Below are 17,129 nucleotides of genomic sequence, written 5' to 3'. Positions count from 1 at the left end.
TTAATTCTTTGAATTTTTCTAATCAGAGTACGTTTTTGATAGAAATTTGATTATTTATATTGGTAGTTATCTAATAAATTCACTATTGTTTTTAAACTTCTATTCAAGATTTATTAGAAAAAAATAATTTTTTTGATGATTAAAGGATTCTAGGGTGTAATGAATTGCAATATTTAATTCGAACTAAATTAACTTTTTATATTAAAAATGTATTAAAAAATCATATTAAATATCAGTTATTTTTGATATAATTCATATATTTCTTTATTATTTAATAAGAAAAGCTAAACAAAAAAGAGCTTTATTACTTCAGAATCAACCCATTAAAATATAAAATAAAAATGTTGCTAATTTATTAGGAAATAATTTCTCAAACTAATAAATAATATAGAAAAAACTTTTAAGCATTAAAATTAATTAAATTTTTTTTAATAAATAATTTTTTGAATATTTTCAGTCAGACTCTTTTTAAACTTTCTGTTTTTTCCATTTAAATTATAGTTCCAATATCAGATTAGCTTTCCCTCTTTAGTAAGTAAGACTTGATTGGCATAGCTTACTGTTTCTTTCTATAATACATATAAGCAACGATAACTAATCCTATCAATAAAATAAAGCATACTACAAGTAAACCAATTAAAATTGCTTAGTTATTTGCTTCTTATGTGATATAAACAGCTATTTTTAATTTAATTTTAAATTATATTTTTTAAGATTGAAATAAATAAATTTTACCTTCTAAGCATTCAGAATCCAAAGGACCAACGCAACCTTTAGTGCATTTTGGGTCACATGGCATGCATACCTGTTAATCTCCTTATTGGAATGGATAAGACATTTTAGGGCATGATGTAGAGCAAACACCGTTTCCAACATTGTAGTGCTCTGGGTAACATTTAGTGCAAACAGTAGGTGATTCAGAACACTCCATGCATACTCTCTTATCGCATTCTTAGCATTTTTTTTCGCTTTTATTTAAGAAATAACCGAAAGGACAATCTACTATACATATGCCTTAATGTTGTATAAACCCTTCACGGCATTAAATACAGACACCAACATTATCTCCACAGACAGCACAATTTGGTTATAGGCAGACTAAGCAGTTCTGAGTTACTAGATTCTTAATGGTTCCTTTGGGGCAATCACTCAAACATTAATTTTTATGCAAGAAATATCCATCATGGCATGAAGTACATTTAGATTTATTGTCAATACAAGTTTGACATTTTTATTTATCACATTATAAGCACATACTGATACTCTAAACATAAGCACCATATTTACCTTCTGGACATTCTTAAAGACATTTATTATTCTCCAAATACATAGGGTATTCACAATCAGTGCAATTGGTTGGAGAACCTGAACACTTCTCACAATCTTCATGGCAGGGTAAACATTTATTATTTTTATCAAAATAATAACCTTTATCTGGGCATGAATCTTCGCAGCTATGATTAACAAGGTATAAATTTCCTTTGCATTTAGTGCACTTAGTATCATATTAAATACATTCCTCGCATTTATTCATATCACATTTTCTACATACATTTTATATATCGGCAAAGTACCCTGGTTTGCAGTCTTTATAACACTTTTCTTCAAATAAGACTTAATCTTTCTTGCATTCTGTGCATTAAGTAGGAGAATTAGAGCATTCCTAACATAGGTCCTAGTTACATTATCTACAAACTCTCTTCTCATCAGGATACCACCCGCTTGGACATTTATCTAAGCATTTTTTCTCATATAAAACCTTGTCTTCAGGACAATCTGTACATTGTGTTGGAGATTCTGAACACTCTTTGCATTGACTCAAATCACATGCTAAACATTTGTTGGTTTGTAAATCTTTGAAGTATCCAGCCTAGCACTTTTAACATTAAAATGCAGAAGGACCATAACATGAAAACTCTTTGTCACATAATTGATTACATTATTAGCATACATCTCTCTAAACTGAGTATTCTCCTCCTCTACACTTTTTGCAAGAATAACCAAAATAGTCTAGCTTGTAAGAACTGATACAGCTATCACATCTGTTAGAATTATTAGGTGAAGAGCATGTTAAGCATCCTTAGAAGCACTATTAGCATGAACCATCTATAAAACTCTATCCATTTTCACAAATTTTTGAAGAGTCTTAAGTATTTATCTTTTTACATTAACCAAACACAAGCTCATAACCATCTTCACATTCTAAACAAGAATATTTACTATTATAAACACATTATTTACAATTTTAAGGACAATTATCACAATTTTCATCTTGGTTTTCTTTACATTTTTCACATTTTCCATCATCATCATCCATTGAATAATAATCTTGGCAGACAATACAATAGTCGTTTGATGAGCAAAGACCACAGCCTTCTGTGCATTTTTAGCATTAATTATTTTTCTAAAATGAGTTAATTCCGCAATTATCAATGCATTTCTGTCCATCTTAAAGATAGAATTCATGGCATTTAGTACATGTGTTACTATCTATACATTATTTACATCCAAAAGGGCATTTTAAGCAAGTACTAGGGTTGTTACTATCTTTATAATATCCTTCACTGCATTCATCTGAACAGAAAAATCCAGACTTTGAAGTATTGCATTAAGCAACGCATTTGTTACCATCAAATAATTCGTTTTCTTCACAATACTCAAATTTGACTTTGTAAACAGAAAAGCCAATTGCCATTTTTTTCCATGTAAAAGAAAATTAATTAAGACTTTAACTCCACAACGAAGTAACAATGTTACTACTATACGAATAATAACCATCTAATTTAGTGATGATTTTGACTTATTATTCTTTTGAGTCCTTCAGTTATACGACAGTTATTTTTTTTATTGCTCTTTTTGTGGATGTAAAAATAAGAGCGTTTTAGTAGATATCACTTTGACTTCCTTTTTAAGCATTAAATTCAATTGTGAGTTCTGAAGGATCCAAAATTTGACCATTACTATCAGTAAAATCAATGTTCTTAGATTATTAACCAATCAATTAAGTAAACTAGTTCAAATTTAATTCTTATTTAGGCTGATTGTTAAATGAAATTTATGCCTTTATATTACTATTACTGTCAGTTGTAATGATATCTTTTAATTAAAAGTAAGTTGGTAATGATCTTGTCTAATAAGTTTGAACAGGTGCCCATTTAATTTAGGATAACATAATGTTTTCATTGTTTATATTCACATCATCAATTTATACTATGTTGTATTCTTCTGATCCATCTTTTACAATACTCATCATAGGTAAATTAAACAAAGGTAGATAATCTTTGACCTTAATATTTACTTTAAATGAACTCAAATAAATAGTAAATAGATTTTCAGATGTTAACCTTGAGAAATATTTAACCTAAGGCTATTTTAATTTATCAGAGGTTGTGAATAAAAAACTATTATATTTCACTGCAACAGAATTTTCTATATTAATATTTTATTATTTTGAGTTACTGTTAAATATAGCTAAATGATCAACTTCATTATTTCCATCAAATAAGCAATATGAAATATAGAATTTAGTGCTAACTATTGCTTTGCTTAAATCAATAGGGGTAGCAAAAAAGATGGTTTAATCAAGTTAAAAATGTTTCATATCATTAGAAACTGTAAATATTTTATTTCTATAAATCAAACCTTTGTTAAATCTTATTGTAGAATCAGTTTAGCTATTAATCGATAGTTCTGAATTATAAGATTTAAATTGATTAAGATTAATATTTTTCTAATCCAAAGAATTAATAACAACCTTGCTTTTAATGAATTAATTATTGCTGAAATAGACGCTTTTAACATTTATTTAAATATTATCTGAATTAACTAATGAGTTATCAATAAATGAATTTTCATCTGAGCTACCTATTTGGAGGTTCAATTATGAGCACTTAAAAAAGATATTTTTTTGAAATCCTCCTTCTGATTTAATAATTCTACTAACTTTTTAATCTTAGCTTTCTACTTTTATCAATGAGCTTTGAATTAATCCACCCTTTAAATATAGACCTCTAGGATTAATTAATGTCACTCCTTAGAACTTATCTATATTACCAACTAAGCAAGTGCTATTTTAATAGAACAAAAAATTTTAATTAATAAAATCAAATAAAAATTAAAAAATCTTTATTTTGATAATTAACAAAAAATTTTTGAAGAAATTTGGTTTGATAATTGATATTTTAATATGATTGATAGAAGGATATTAGAATTTTGATAAAATTTGTTTATATTAAATCTGATTTATTTCTATTTAATGTAAAAAATTACTTTTTGAATATAACTCCAGATAAAGTAGGAACATCGCTAAATAGAATTGGATTTATAGTTTGATCATCATTAATTTTAACAACTAGGTTATCTTTTAGAATTGATTCTTTAAGAATTAAATTTTATTCTTAAACTTCTTATATGTTTATTAATTAATTTGATTCCGCAGAAGATAGACTGTCAACTAAAATGTAATTTTGTTTGGTAAGAATATTTACCGGCTTGCTTTACATCTTGATAAGATTTTATGATTTATAAATATCACCCAAGCTGTAGGTCTCAATATACCTTGATTGAATATTGATTTTTCCAACGCTTTGAGTGTTAGTTGGTTCTTAGCACTATGAAGTACTTACATCTTCAAAAATAATTAAATTATTTATTATAGTTGCATCTTTTCCTATTTCTAAAGAACCTTTTTAACCTAAAGTAAGATCTTTGTACTTTATTTTTAAAGATAGATTATCTTAAATTGAAAGTGTTCCTTCGATTATAATTCTATTCAAAACTAGATTATTAATTGAACTGTCTTCTAGCAAGCATGTTTATCCCAAAGGAATGATCAAAGTTGCTTCTGCCTTATTTAAAAACTAGGTACAAGCCTGAGCAATTACTGAAAAAGAAAAACCTGATAAAAAATTTAAATAAAGCTTAATATAAATGAAATTTAAAAATAATAAATGAAAAATCTACAAATTATTGAGGATATTAATATTTTATTCATAATTCTGAGTCTCTATCTTGATTTTAATATTTTAATAATTAAATATTTATAGGATTTTTTAATCAGAGCTAATTCTTTTAAATATGGCAACTGATTAGTTATAGGATATTATATTTGTATCATTTTAAAAAAAGAAGTAAATAATCAGATTTAATTAGTATAAAAAAATAATAAAAATCGCTAACATTCGATATATTAAGTAAATTTACTTAATTTAGAAAACTAACTAATTCATTCTAAAACAATACACATAAAATAAATAAATATCACCTCATTTTATTAAAATTAAAGCGATATAACTTTTTAAAATAAATTTTTATAAAAAAAATAAAATTATCATCATTTATTAGATAAAATTTATTATAAAGTATTTATATTTTTGAGGAATTAAAGGAATTACTAATCCCAGTAAATAGATAGAATTTATTAGAAAAAAGATTTTCTAGATAATAATCTGAGTACAATTAAAGTAATCAATCATAATTTAATAGTTAAATTTGTTTATTTTTGCTAAAAATAATATTAACTAATTAATAATTAGAAAATTTATTGAATTTATTTAGCAAATTGTGAATGTGAATAATCAAGTTTTACTTAATATTTATTTATATTACTAACTTTAGATTCTAGTAATTAACTAATTAATCTATGTTCTAGAAAAAGATCAAAAAAGTTCTAATAATATATATTTTTATTAAAAAATAAAGTACTAATTTATTTTTATATCATTCAAATTTAAGAGAGTAATTATTTTTATATCAATCTAATTTAATAGAAGAATTCATTCATATTTTACTTAATTCTATTTAAATTTGTAAATTTTGATTTTTTATTATAGTTTAGCTAATATACTATGATATATTTCTAATAAAAAGTATAATGATCACACAAAATTTAGTGTTTAACCTTAAAAATTAAATATAATCAAGTAAGATATCATTATAAATATTATTTATAATATAAAATTTTTGCTGTAGAAAATATTTTTTCTGTAATAGTTAAAATATTTATACATTTTTTTCACTCTACGGTAACAAAATTATAAAAAATTTTTCTACTTTTCTGCTTGTTTTATCATATTTGGTTAAATGAATTAAATTTTTTATTTTTGAAAATTTAAAAAATTAGTTATGATATTTTTATTTACAAAGATACTCAATAAGAAATTAATTTTCTAATATTTTTGTGTTTATTGTTATTTGCACAAAGATTTGAAGTGAAAAATTCAGTATTAAATTTATGTTTTTTTGTTTATCTAAATTATAAAATTAGCTGCACCTGAATAGTAATATTTTATTTCATGGGTTTTTTTTACATTCTTGTTTTTTTTTTAAAATCTTTCAACTTTTTTCAAAAGATAATTGATATTTTTTGATAAATTTATATTTTACAACATAAATACAAAATAAAACTATGATTTACAGTGTTATATTTATTTTGAATTATATCTCTCCGAATTTAATAAAATTAAAAAATGTAGTTGTTGTAAGAGGTTATTAAGGTTATTGTCAAAAAAAATAAAAAATATTTTTATTTCTGAAAAGTTAATAATTTTTCTCAAACTAATAAGCAAAACATTTTTACTATTAAATGAATAGAAATAATGAAATAAAAAAATAAAAAATTAATCGAATTTTGAAAAATATTCTTTTTTTTTTAATTTATTTATTAATACTTAGTTCAATTTTTTTAAAATAGATTTTTAAATTAAAATAAAATATAAAAATTTTCAAATTTTACTCCTTCTATTTATTAGAGGCAATTAATTATTCTCATGTTATATATTCTTTTTTTTATGTTTATTTAGGGCAGTTTTTAATTTAATAGATTTATTTAGTTGTCTTGTTGTCATTTTATCATAAAAATTATATTTTTAATTAATTAAAAAAAGTATTATTTTATTTAAAATTTCTTAAATGAATAAAATAAATAAATAAATTTGAGTCTTTTTATTATGGTATTTATTTATTTACAAAAGATGATATTAGATTATTAGATGTGTGTTCAATTTTATTTTATTTAAATATTACAAAAGTATATGAGATTTATAATTATTTAGGAAATATAAAGTAATAGAAATACATTTTTTAATGGATTATTAATTACTTTTGGTTTAAATATTTTAAATAATAATTATTCATTTTAAGGAAAACTAAAATAAATAAATAACCATAGAAATCTAAATTAATTAAAGAAAATAAGTAATTTATTTACAAAATATTTAATTAGTGGATAAGAATTATTTTTTAAGAGGAATAATGTGAAGTGACGATAGGTAGCAATTGAAAATCATTATAAAAGTTTACTTTTAAATTATTTTTAATGTTTATTGATTATTTGAATATGAATATGTGATTAAGGAATAACAATAATAAAGATATTTTAGTGGATAATATAAAAATTTAGAAAACACAAAGATTTAAGTATTCTCCTAGAGTTCCTGATTTCAATTAATAATAAGCAAAAAAGTAGCCATAAATCTCATAAAAATCATTACAATAAATAAACTAAAAGCAAATACAAAAAATACAAAATAAATTATATTTACAAGTTTTAAAAAGCTATTTTTTTAATATTTGTGTGTCATTAAATGAATCCTGTTAAAATAACAGTCCTTGGAGTCAAAAAAAAAGCTGTTCCTTCCAATTTAATTTCATCGAACATAAAAATACTTACTGATAATAGTGAAAATATCAAGACAGAGGAGAATATTTAAGAATTTTTAAATGCAAATTCTAATTGGAATATTTGTAATCTATCATAATCAGCTGGCACATATATTTCAAAAAGCTAACTAGAATCTGACCCAAAGGCAGTTGACCCATCCAAATTTGTAGATGTAAACAAGTACACAGATATTGCACATATGTGCAAGTAAGATTTATTAGATTAAAAAATAGATTTGCTCGAATATAATCTTTAAGTGCGATAAAATTGCTTACCAATTTAATCTAATTCAAATTAAGATACAGAAAAGTAAGAAAACAGTGGTAATAACATGCACAGCATGCCTTATTTTTAGAAGAATCCTAAGAAATAAATATCTTAAGAAGAAAAAGAAGAAATGAAATAGCGTCTAATTAGAAAATAGAAAATTTTGCAAATAAAAAATCAATAGCTAGTCTCATATTTTGCAGATAAAAAGAAAAGCATATATTCTTTTGATCCTACTCTTTTATAAGAATAAAAGAATAAAAAAGAAAAAATGTTTAGGAAGCCTAACTTTTTACAAGACCTTAAAAATGATCTTGTCAATGATGAAAAAACTGTTAAGTTTATTGAAAAGAATTGGTTTTTGTTTTCGTAATCTGCAGAAAACCCAAACGAGTACATTTAAGGGATTAAAAAGATAAAGGATGTATATGATGAGCTTAAATCTAGAATATAAAGGTAGTAGGAGAAGAATCTTGAATAAAAAGAAAGAGCCTTAATTCAGGAGATTTTAGAATAGTAAAGGAAATCCAATTATAGAAGAAGCTTAAGCACTAAAAAGAATTAAAAGAAAGATTAAACTTCAGATAAGATTTGCATGTTCAATGCAGCTACTGCAGCTAATACACCAAAGAAAAATAGTAAAAAATACAAAAAAAGTGGTACTTAATACAGTATTAAAATCAGATAAACACAAGACATCTAAGAAAAATAAAATTTAAGTTAGACAATTAAATATGAGGGCAATAATAATTATTTACATTTTTCATCTCAAAATAAGAGTTTGAGAATAAATAATGAAGATATTATTTCATCTCCTAGTAATTACTATTCAATCGAGGGAGACCCTAATGTAAATTAAAATTAATCGCTTTATGAAAACTAAATTAAATTAGAGAGACCTCCTCAGTTACATCTGTCTTCCAAGGCTAAATTTGACGAAAGAGTTAAATTTTCTTAAAATAACACTAATTCATCTGTTTCTACTAGAATTTTAGATTCGAGAATAAGGACAACAAGTGGGAGTAAAACCTCTATTTTGGGAACTCCTTCGACAAGAACTGCTTTCCATTCTCGTAAAAATACAGAAGTTGATCTAAATAGAAATTAGGAGAAGATATTGCAAATAAACGGTTTAAAGTTGAATCAGAGATAAAGAAGCGCAACAAATAACAGCAGATTGATTAGCAACAGTAACTACAATAATAAAAATAGAATTTAAATGGAAAACAATGATCAAATATTTAACTTTTGTCACTCTGCTATCAGCGAATCAGAAATTATAAATATCTAAGGTGAAGAGGATTATGAGAACGAATATGACTAAAACGAACTTAGAAATAAAATTAACAATTCCTTTATAGATAAATAAAATTCATAGCTTTCGAACAGAAGTTAATTAAATTCTTCAACTACTTTGCAAGAGTCTTCTCGTGGAACCAGTTTCTCACTTGATAATCCCTCATCTTACACCACAAATGTAAATTTTTTAAATAGAAAGAGGAAATACTTAAACATGAATGAAATCAAGATAACTACTTACACTGCAAAAGAGCTCTATCTGTAAGAGCATAATCCTTTAAAGTATGAGCTCTACGTTGTCCCTTAAGCAACGAAAGACTTAATTAGCAAGGCTAATAAATAGGGAACTTACCTCTATCAAAAGCAATTCACTCCTAAAAACTATGGATAAGTATCAAACATTAAGAGAGAGTTAATTATCTCTTGAAGAAACCTGTAAGCATAAAGCAAAATCTGAAAATTGTCAATTTTAATAAACGAAAAGTGAATTTAGTTAGATTTACTTGATCATAAAATTTTGTTATTACAAATAGACAAATAGATAAAAGTAACAATGACTTATATTTTATAGCTTACATTTCTTTTTATAGAAATGATTAAAATTAATAATTATAAAAGAATTATACAAAATCAGCAGAAAAAAGGAATTAATTAATGGATGAATGAGTGAGTGAAGGTTTCTATTAAATAACTTAATTAATAAAAATATAAATATTTAAAAAATAAATAAAAACTCCTTTAACAAATTTACAAAATAAATAACAAATAAATAGCAAAATGATTTTTAACAATTAAAAAAAATATATTTCAATGAAAATATTAAATAAAAACTATTAGAAAAAACAATTTTAAATCTCTTCTTCAGAATAAAATAAAAATGAAAAATGAGTAATTTACAAAAATAAAAACTAAGAATTCAATTACATCAGTAATAAATATCAAATCTATTTTATATTAATTAGTATCATCTTATTGTATATATTTAGAGTAACAAATTAAAATAAATGTTTTCATAAATTTAACCCTAAATAAATAATATATTGATTTTACGATTCTTAATTCAGAAACCTTTTTTTTAATATTTTTTTATGAATGAATGAATTAAAACAAGTTTAAACTACCAAAAAATGTGTATTTTTTACTAATTATAATTAAGATTCTGAATAGGAATACATTGAATTTTTTAGTTATTATATTTCTCATTATTAACCTAGTTCAGTTTGTATAAATTGACTTGCTTATTGTATGTGAATATTAGAATATTCTATGAACTGTTGGAAACATTATTAATAACATTCTGAAACTGGAGTATAAATATTAGTAGTACATAGTGAAGTACAATTTGTAATTCCTTCTTGATGGTTTTAAATGAAATCATATATTCTTTTTTCTAGTCTTTATTAGCTTATTTCATGTTGCTCGGAGCATTCATGAGCTTTTTGTAAATCATTTCTATTAGTTTTGAAACACTCAGCTATCTTTTTAATATTATTACGATGATGTTCAAAAATCAACTTTGAAAAAATATCCTAGATCATAAACTAAGTTTTTTCAGTGAATTCCTTTTCTAAATGCTTTACTTGATCTCTTTTTTGTCTTTCCTCCTACATTTTTCAAATACTGCCCTAAAAATTGCTAAATTTAAGTCGGTTTTTTACACAAAATATTTTTTAACAAAACTTATTTGATTTATTTATAAATAGATTTCAATATTGAAAAAGTTTAAATGCTCCTAGAATTTATTCAAAATCTTAGAACAATTTATTTCAAAATTTTACTTCAAATAAATAAAATATCATTAAATTTTTAGTTTAATTTAAAATAAGAGCGAGTTTTTTAGATTCTTGTAGATAAAATGAAAAAAGGTAGAAAGAAACCATTAGAAATAGCTGTTATTGATCAGCTTGAACAAAGTTAAAATTCAAAGATTGATAAAGAATACATGCATTTTAATAGGTCTGCCATTAGAGTTACAAGCAATGGAATTGAGAGATTGAGTACTAACAAAAAAAATGAGCAACCATATTAGTTTTACAATCTTAAATTAAGCGATATACAAAATTCTGGGAAAAGGATTGGAGAAGGTGCTGCAAGCGCTGTTGAAGAAGGAATAATTGTTCCACTTAATGTGAAAGTAGCAATAAAAGTAAAATAAAATAGAGATGACAGATTCTAATTATCAACAATTAAACTAAATATAGAAAATAACAGTTTATGATCAGAATAAAAGAAGACAAATTGAGAATGATTTGATTATATTACAAGAAAATAAAGAAGCATAACAAAATGGCTGTGATTTTTTCGTATTCATGTATGATGCGTTTTTCAACTAAGGACAAGTTTAAATTATTTTAGAATTAATGGATTTTGGTTCAATAAAAGATGTGATAAAAAAAATATAAATTTTATAAAAATAACATATAACAATAATGACTGAGCCAATCTTAGCTCGTATTTGTTAGCAAGTAATTTTTTTAATTTTAAAAATTTTCTAGAATTTAATTTTATAATAGATTTTATGTGGATTGATGCACTTGCATATAATTTACAAACAAGTGCATAGAGATATAAAGCCAGCTAATATCTTGGTTAACAGATAAGGTCAAGTAAAATTAACAGATTTTGGAGTCACAAAAGAGTTAGAGTAAACTGATTAAAAACTATTATCTTAAAGAGGAACAACTGCATATATGTCTCCAGAGAGAATAGACGGAGCTGAATATGGTTAACCCTCAGACATATGGAGTTTTGGTAAAATTTTATAAAATATATTTATCTAAAAAAATATTTAATATGTAAAGGCATGATAGTATATGAATTGTGTATTGGATAATATCCTTTCGGTAAAGAAAAATAAATTATAGAGCTTCACTACTTATTTGAAAGTCATTAGGAAAAAGATAAGTGTTTTAGACTACCAGAAAAATCAAATTTTTCAAATGAACTTAAAGATTTTGTATCTAAATGGTAAATACATTCAAAAAGAATAAATAACTTAGGCATTTTTAATCAAAAATTTATGTTTTTAATTATAAATTGTTTAATTTGAAATAGGATTACTATCTAATATTTATTTTAAAATAAATAGTTTATATATAGACCCTCTTAAAAGATCTAAAGCAGTAGAGCTTTTAGTAAAATTTATAGTTTAAATGCAAATAAATTTTAAGGAATTATTTATATTAAATAGGCCCATCCATTTATTTTAAATAATTTAATGTATGAAGCCAATTTAGCTTAATGGTTATAAGATTTGGATGATTAAAGTAAGTAATTCATTGAAGAAAAGACTATTATTGTTCCTTAACAAATTTTAGAAGGAGCGAATTGATACTAGAAATTTATTTGAATAAAAAAATGTCTTTTAGTAATTAAATAGTATTTATTTAAACAAAATAAATATATAAATAAATGAAATAAAAGCAAATAAATTATGACAAATAAATATCGTAATTTATTAAATGTTTAAAATCGAAATAGTAATTAAAAGTATAAAAAATTAAATTATTTTTTTGATATTGTTAAATAAATTAATTTTTTAATGAATTAATTAATTAATTAAATAAGTAAGTAAGTAAATAAATAAATAAATAAATAAATAGATAAATGGATTTTGTATTTATTTAATTCATTCGTTTTCTTTATCTGTAAAAGTTTATTTAGGCTTATTTGAATAATTATTCAAATTTAATTCCCATTTCAACTAATTTATTGGTTTGTCTCCATCTTTTTCATATTTTTTCAAAGGTGTCATCTCATTATAATTTTTACTTCTTACTATCTTATCAGTATATTGTGGATAGTTTTACTGCCCGTCACTTTTATCAAAAGATTTAGTTAGTTTATTTAACAATTATTATAATAATAATAATAAATACAAAGCATCTATTTCAAATTATTTCATATATTGTTTATATAAATGGATATTTCTTTTGGCTGGTCGTTTCAGGGTCTTTTTTAGTTTGATCTCTTACTAAATTGATGGCAAAAATACAGTTTTGTCTTTTTTTAATTTTAATTAAGAAATTCTATTATTTGTTAAAAAAAATACTTGAATTGTCTTTAAACTAAGTTGGATCCCACTCTCTTTCTTAAGACTGCTCTTTAGGTGATCTGCTATAATTTCTTAAGCCTACTTCAAAACCTAGCTATATGTGTCCTATAGTAGGACCTACTCTTTTCCTAATCAAGTGGTCAAACTTATTTAATAAATTTAAATTCTAAGAAAAGCGTTTAAAGTAATGCAATTACTTCTTATGGCTATTATTTTATTAAATAATATTTAACTTTGTATTAATAAAAAATTAGTGGTTTATTTCAATACAAAAATTTATTAATTAATTTAGAGAAAGGATAAATTTTAATGAAATAGATCTGAATAGATTTACTCTTTCACTTGGCAATTAAAAATCTGCATTTACAAATTTTTTGTTGATAGTTTCTTCATAGCATTTTGGAGGAGATGTTTCTTTTTTTTATGATCCTTATATTGTTTTCAGATTCATAGGATATCTCAGACTGAATGCGAAATCTCTACAGCTTGTAGGCGATTGATTTCTGGTAAACAAGTGCTAATAATTATTTGTATTTCTTTTTGATAAAGTTATTAAAGTATAAAAAGCAGTAAAGATAATTAAATACTTTTCATAATTATTCACATCTACTTCACTAGAGTTGTATGCTGAGTTACCTCTAGCTATATTTATTGATGTACTTCTTTTTGACTTTACAATTGAGTTCAATCTTTTTGATTGGGCTGAAATACTATCTAAAAATCAAAATGAGAAACATCATAATGTATTTATTTAATTTACTGGCCTGCGTTGATTCTTCCCTTTAAGTGTCAATCGAAGGCTAATACAAAGATCTTGGGCTATTCTTTAAAATATCTTGCTGTAAAAAATTTTATAATCCTATGCTATCCCCATATAAGCTTCTTCTCACAGATTTCTTTACAGACATCTAATTCTAATTTATTTATAGCTAGCTAATAAATTTTCTAACCAATTTTTAGTAAATAGATATGAATTTTAAACAATAATAAACCAATAAAATACATCACTAATTATTGAAATAAAAATAAGAAATAAATAAATACCAATGAAAATTAATTAATGAATTATTTAACAATATTTTAGCTTAATTTTCTAAGCTAATATAATTTTTTGTTTGAAATATGAAATAAATTAATTCACAAATAAAATATTATTTTAGATTTACAAATTTAAATGGCTTTATTTATTTATTCTTAAAGATTAATTATCTGATTTGATCTATTGTTTTATGTTGGATTTTTAATTGATTTTTTTTAAATTTATAAATATGGTTTAAAACAAATTATCAAATTTTGCTAACTATTTACAAATTATAATTATTTTAGTATTTTCATGATATATTTAATTTAAAATTAAAATTTTCAGGCAAAAATTGTGGATAAATTTTTTTATACATTTTTCAGTAACCTTGTTTAAAAAATAAAAAATCCCAACGAAAATATAAAATAGAGTAAAAATTTACTAATTTAAAAGGAAAAACTTGATTATTATTCCAACCATAATTTTATTTTTTAAGTAACTAAATTTGAATAAAATTATTTGAAGAATTTAGGTAAAACTAATTAATATCAAATTTACTCATATTTTTATTTTTAAATTAAGAAATTTTAACAATAGAATGAATGATAAATATTTTTAAATTATTTAAATTAATAACTTTGTTTTTTATAAAAAACAAAACATTTAGTAAATTTGGATAAATATGAATTTTTTTTATGTATAAAAACTAACAGCAGTAAATTATTAGAATTTGAAAGTAATTAGAATTATGTAAAAATATTATCTAATTGAAATAATAAGCAATTATTTGTATCAGATTTAAGTTAAAAAATTTAATTAAATTAGTTTAGTTTAGGCACAAATTAGTCAATATATAAAGCAACAATTAATCTTATTGATTTGAAAAATTATTATCAATGGAAGGCGATTTCTTTTAGCAAACATTTCTAAAATATATAAAGTATAGACCAAGCAAGAATATAAATGTGCATTAGTATTTATTGAAGAAATTAGAAGTTGAGTAATTAAGTTAAAGTTAATTATTAAGCTTAAAAAATAGTTTAGATGATTTTATTCGTAAATATAATTTTCATAATGATGAATGGATTCTAATTAGTCTAATTGAAAATTTAGCACATTCAGACTTATTATTTTCAAGCGATACTGAAAAATATATTTTAATTATTAAGAAAAGATTCTACCTCAATTTACTGAATAAACTTGAGAATAATATTTCAAGTAAATTTGATCTTTAGGAGCTCTAGAAGTGTTTAAAGTCATTTTACTTAAGCTATAAAAATAATGTTTATGATTTGTTTTTAAATGCTTCAAATGATATTTAAATAATAAAGTAGATAGATAGCAACCTAGGAGAAAAATTAAAAAAAATTGAAAAGCATGTATCTGAGATTTTAAAGAGGCTTAAAAGTAATGAATCGTAGTAAATGTCTATTAATTAGAATGAGTAGAACATCTAATAAAATAAAGAAAATATTAATGAAATAACCAGTAGCAATTAATTAGAAATTTTATTAAATTAAATTTATAAGTAAGAAAAGATCAGTATTTAGTTTAATGAAGAATTACTTAATCAAGAAGTCAATATGGTAAATTAAATTGTGAGTGAGATGAATTTAAATAAAATTATTGGGCTATAAAATGTGTATGTTCATCCGTATGGGTCAGTTGTTAGTGGGTTTGGTTAGAATGATAGTGACATTGATATAAGCATAAATACAGATTGCTATTTAGATGAAAGAGTATTTCTTTCTCTTATTTATGATTTCATGAAAAATTATTTGCATAAATATAAAATCAAATATTAAAAACTTGAATTAAAATTAGATGCGCGTATTCCTTTAATAACTCTTGTTAAACAGAAAGATAATGTTAATTTGAAAAGTAATACAGTTTCAATAGACATATGTATAAATAATCTACTAGGATGCGCAAATTCAAAAATGCTAAAAGTTATATCTTAGATTCATCCCTTAGTAAAGTAGCTAGGAATAATCATTAAATATTGGGCGAAGTAGAATGGTCTTATAAGCAAAAAAACTCTTAGTTCATATGCATTTATCCTCATAATGATCTGCTTTTTATAGAGAAAGAAGCTAATTGATCCTTATTTTTAAGAGAAAGTTTAAAAAAGATAAAGTGATCCAAAATATTCTACTTTGATTAAGAGGACAAAGGAAACTGATTAGGAATTTTAAACAAACCTTTATTATGTGCAAGATCCCTCGCATTTACAGAAATCTCTAAAAAAGTATAAAGAAAACAATCCAAACTAAAAAACTTTATTAGACATGAATCTTGCAAGCTTATTCAGTGAGTTTATTGAATATTACTCAGACACCACTGATGAGAATAGAAGATATATAGATATTATGAATAATTATATAGTAAAATCATATAATAAAAATTTATTCTTTTATATTATTGACCCATTTGATAATTATCATAACCCAGGAGAAAGAAGCAGAGTAGAGAATATAGATGATAACATATTTATAAATAGATTTAGGTTTGCTAAGTAAAAATTGCAAGACAAACAATATTCGCAAATATTTGAATTAAAATTTCAATGAAAACTATTTTTTCTTTTTATTTTCTTAGTTTGTTTATTTGATTTGTTGTTGTTTGAATTTAAAATTCTATCATATTTAAAATATATAAAGATTTTTGTAGAGTATTTTTCTTTTTTTATTTTTGTTACCATTTTTATTTAGAAGGCTCGATTTCATTAATATAATCTTTAATCATGTAGGTTAACTGCTGAAAAAAAAAAAATTAATTAATTAGAGTTCATTGATTAATTTACTGAAAAATTAATGAATCTAAGATAC

At 22.9% G+C, this 17,129-nt stretch overlaps 6 protein-coding genes across 6 annotated transcripts; 3 read left to right on the top strand and 3 right to left on the bottom strand. All coding sequences in view use genetic code 6, as the record gives it.

The window, feature by feature from the left end:
- Nucleotides 1-457: 457 nt before the first annotated feature.
- TTHERM_00093940 (transmembrane protein, putative) lies at nucleotides 458-4,993 on the bottom strand (the record flags this gene model as incomplete). The annotated part of the gene is made up of 4 exons (XM_001012848.2): nucleotides 458-678; nucleotides 736-4,067; nucleotides 4,270-4,897; nucleotides 4,963-4,993. The coding sequence occupies 4 exons, from the start codon at nucleotides 4,991-4,993 to the stop codon at nucleotides 458-460; spliced, it is 4,212 nt and encodes a 1,403-aa protein (XP_001012848.2).
- Nucleotides 4,994-7,454: 2,461 nt separating this feature from the next.
- Nucleotides 7,455-9,653, top strand: TTHERM_00093950 (hypothetical protein; the record flags this gene model as incomplete). The annotated part of the gene is made up of 1 exon (XM_001012849.2): nucleotides 7,455-9,653. The coding sequence occupies exon 1, from the start codon at nucleotides 7,584-7,586 to the stop codon at nucleotides 9,651-9,653; it is 2,070 nt and encodes a 689-aa protein (XP_001012849.1). The 5' UTR covers nucleotides 7,455-7,583.
- A 772-nt stretch (nucleotides 9,654-10,425) lies between these two features.
- TTHERM_00093960 (hypothetical protein) lies at nucleotides 10,426-10,836 on the bottom strand (the record flags this gene model as incomplete). The annotated part of the gene is made up of 1 exon (XM_001012850.1): nucleotides 10,426-10,836. One exon carries the CDS (start codon nucleotides 10,834-10,836, stop codon nucleotides 10,426-10,428), a length of 411 nt encoding a protein of 136 aa, XP_001012850.1.
- Nucleotides 10,837-11,081: 245 nt separating this feature from the next.
- TTHERM_00093970 (plant dual-specificity MAP kinase kinase family domain protein) lies at nucleotides 11,082-12,557 on the top strand (the record flags this gene model as incomplete). The annotated part of the gene is made up of 6 exons (XM_001012851.3): nucleotides 11,082-11,372; nucleotides 11,428-11,691; nucleotides 11,740-11,977; nucleotides 12,028-12,193; nucleotides 12,315-12,360; nucleotides 12,417-12,557. 6 exons carry the CDS (start codon nucleotides 11,082-11,084, stop codon nucleotides 12,555-12,557), a joined length of 1,146 nt encoding a protein of 381 aa, XP_001012851.2.
- Nucleotides 12,558-12,854: 297 nt separating this feature from the next.
- TTHERM_00093990 (hypothetical protein) lies at nucleotides 12,855-14,188 on the bottom strand (the record flags this gene model as incomplete). The annotated part of the gene is made up of 6 exons (XM_001012853.2): nucleotides 12,855-13,228; nucleotides 13,278-13,425; nucleotides 13,478-13,486; nucleotides 13,615-13,816; nucleotides 13,868-13,994; nucleotides 14,041-14,188. 6 exons carry the CDS (start codon nucleotides 14,186-14,188, stop codon nucleotides 12,855-12,857), a joined length of 1,008 nt encoding a protein of 335 aa, XP_001012853.2.
- A 1,009-nt stretch (nucleotides 14,189-15,197) lies between these two features.
- Nucleotides 15,198-16,871, top strand: TTHERM_00094000 (RNA-dependent RNA polymerase-associated nucleotidyltransferase; the record flags this gene model as incomplete). The annotated part of the gene is made up of 1 exon (XM_001012854.3): nucleotides 15,198-16,871. The coding sequence occupies one exon, from the start codon at nucleotides 15,198-15,200 to the stop codon at nucleotides 16,869-16,871; it is 1,674 nt and encodes a 557-aa protein (XP_001012854.1).
- Between the last annotated feature and the right edge of the window lie 258 nt (nucleotides 16,872-17,129).

Source organism: Tetrahymena thermophila (assembly GCF_000189635.1).
Source record: "Tetrahymena thermophila SB210 genomic scaffold scf_8254697, whole genome shotgun sequence".
Lineage (NCBI taxonomy): Eukaryota > Ciliophora > Oligohymenophorea > Hymenostomatida > Tetrahymenidae > Tetrahymena > Tetrahymena thermophila.
The sequence above is the reverse complement of the archived record's forward strand: the minus strand, read 5'-3'. Positions and strand labels throughout refer to the sequence as shown.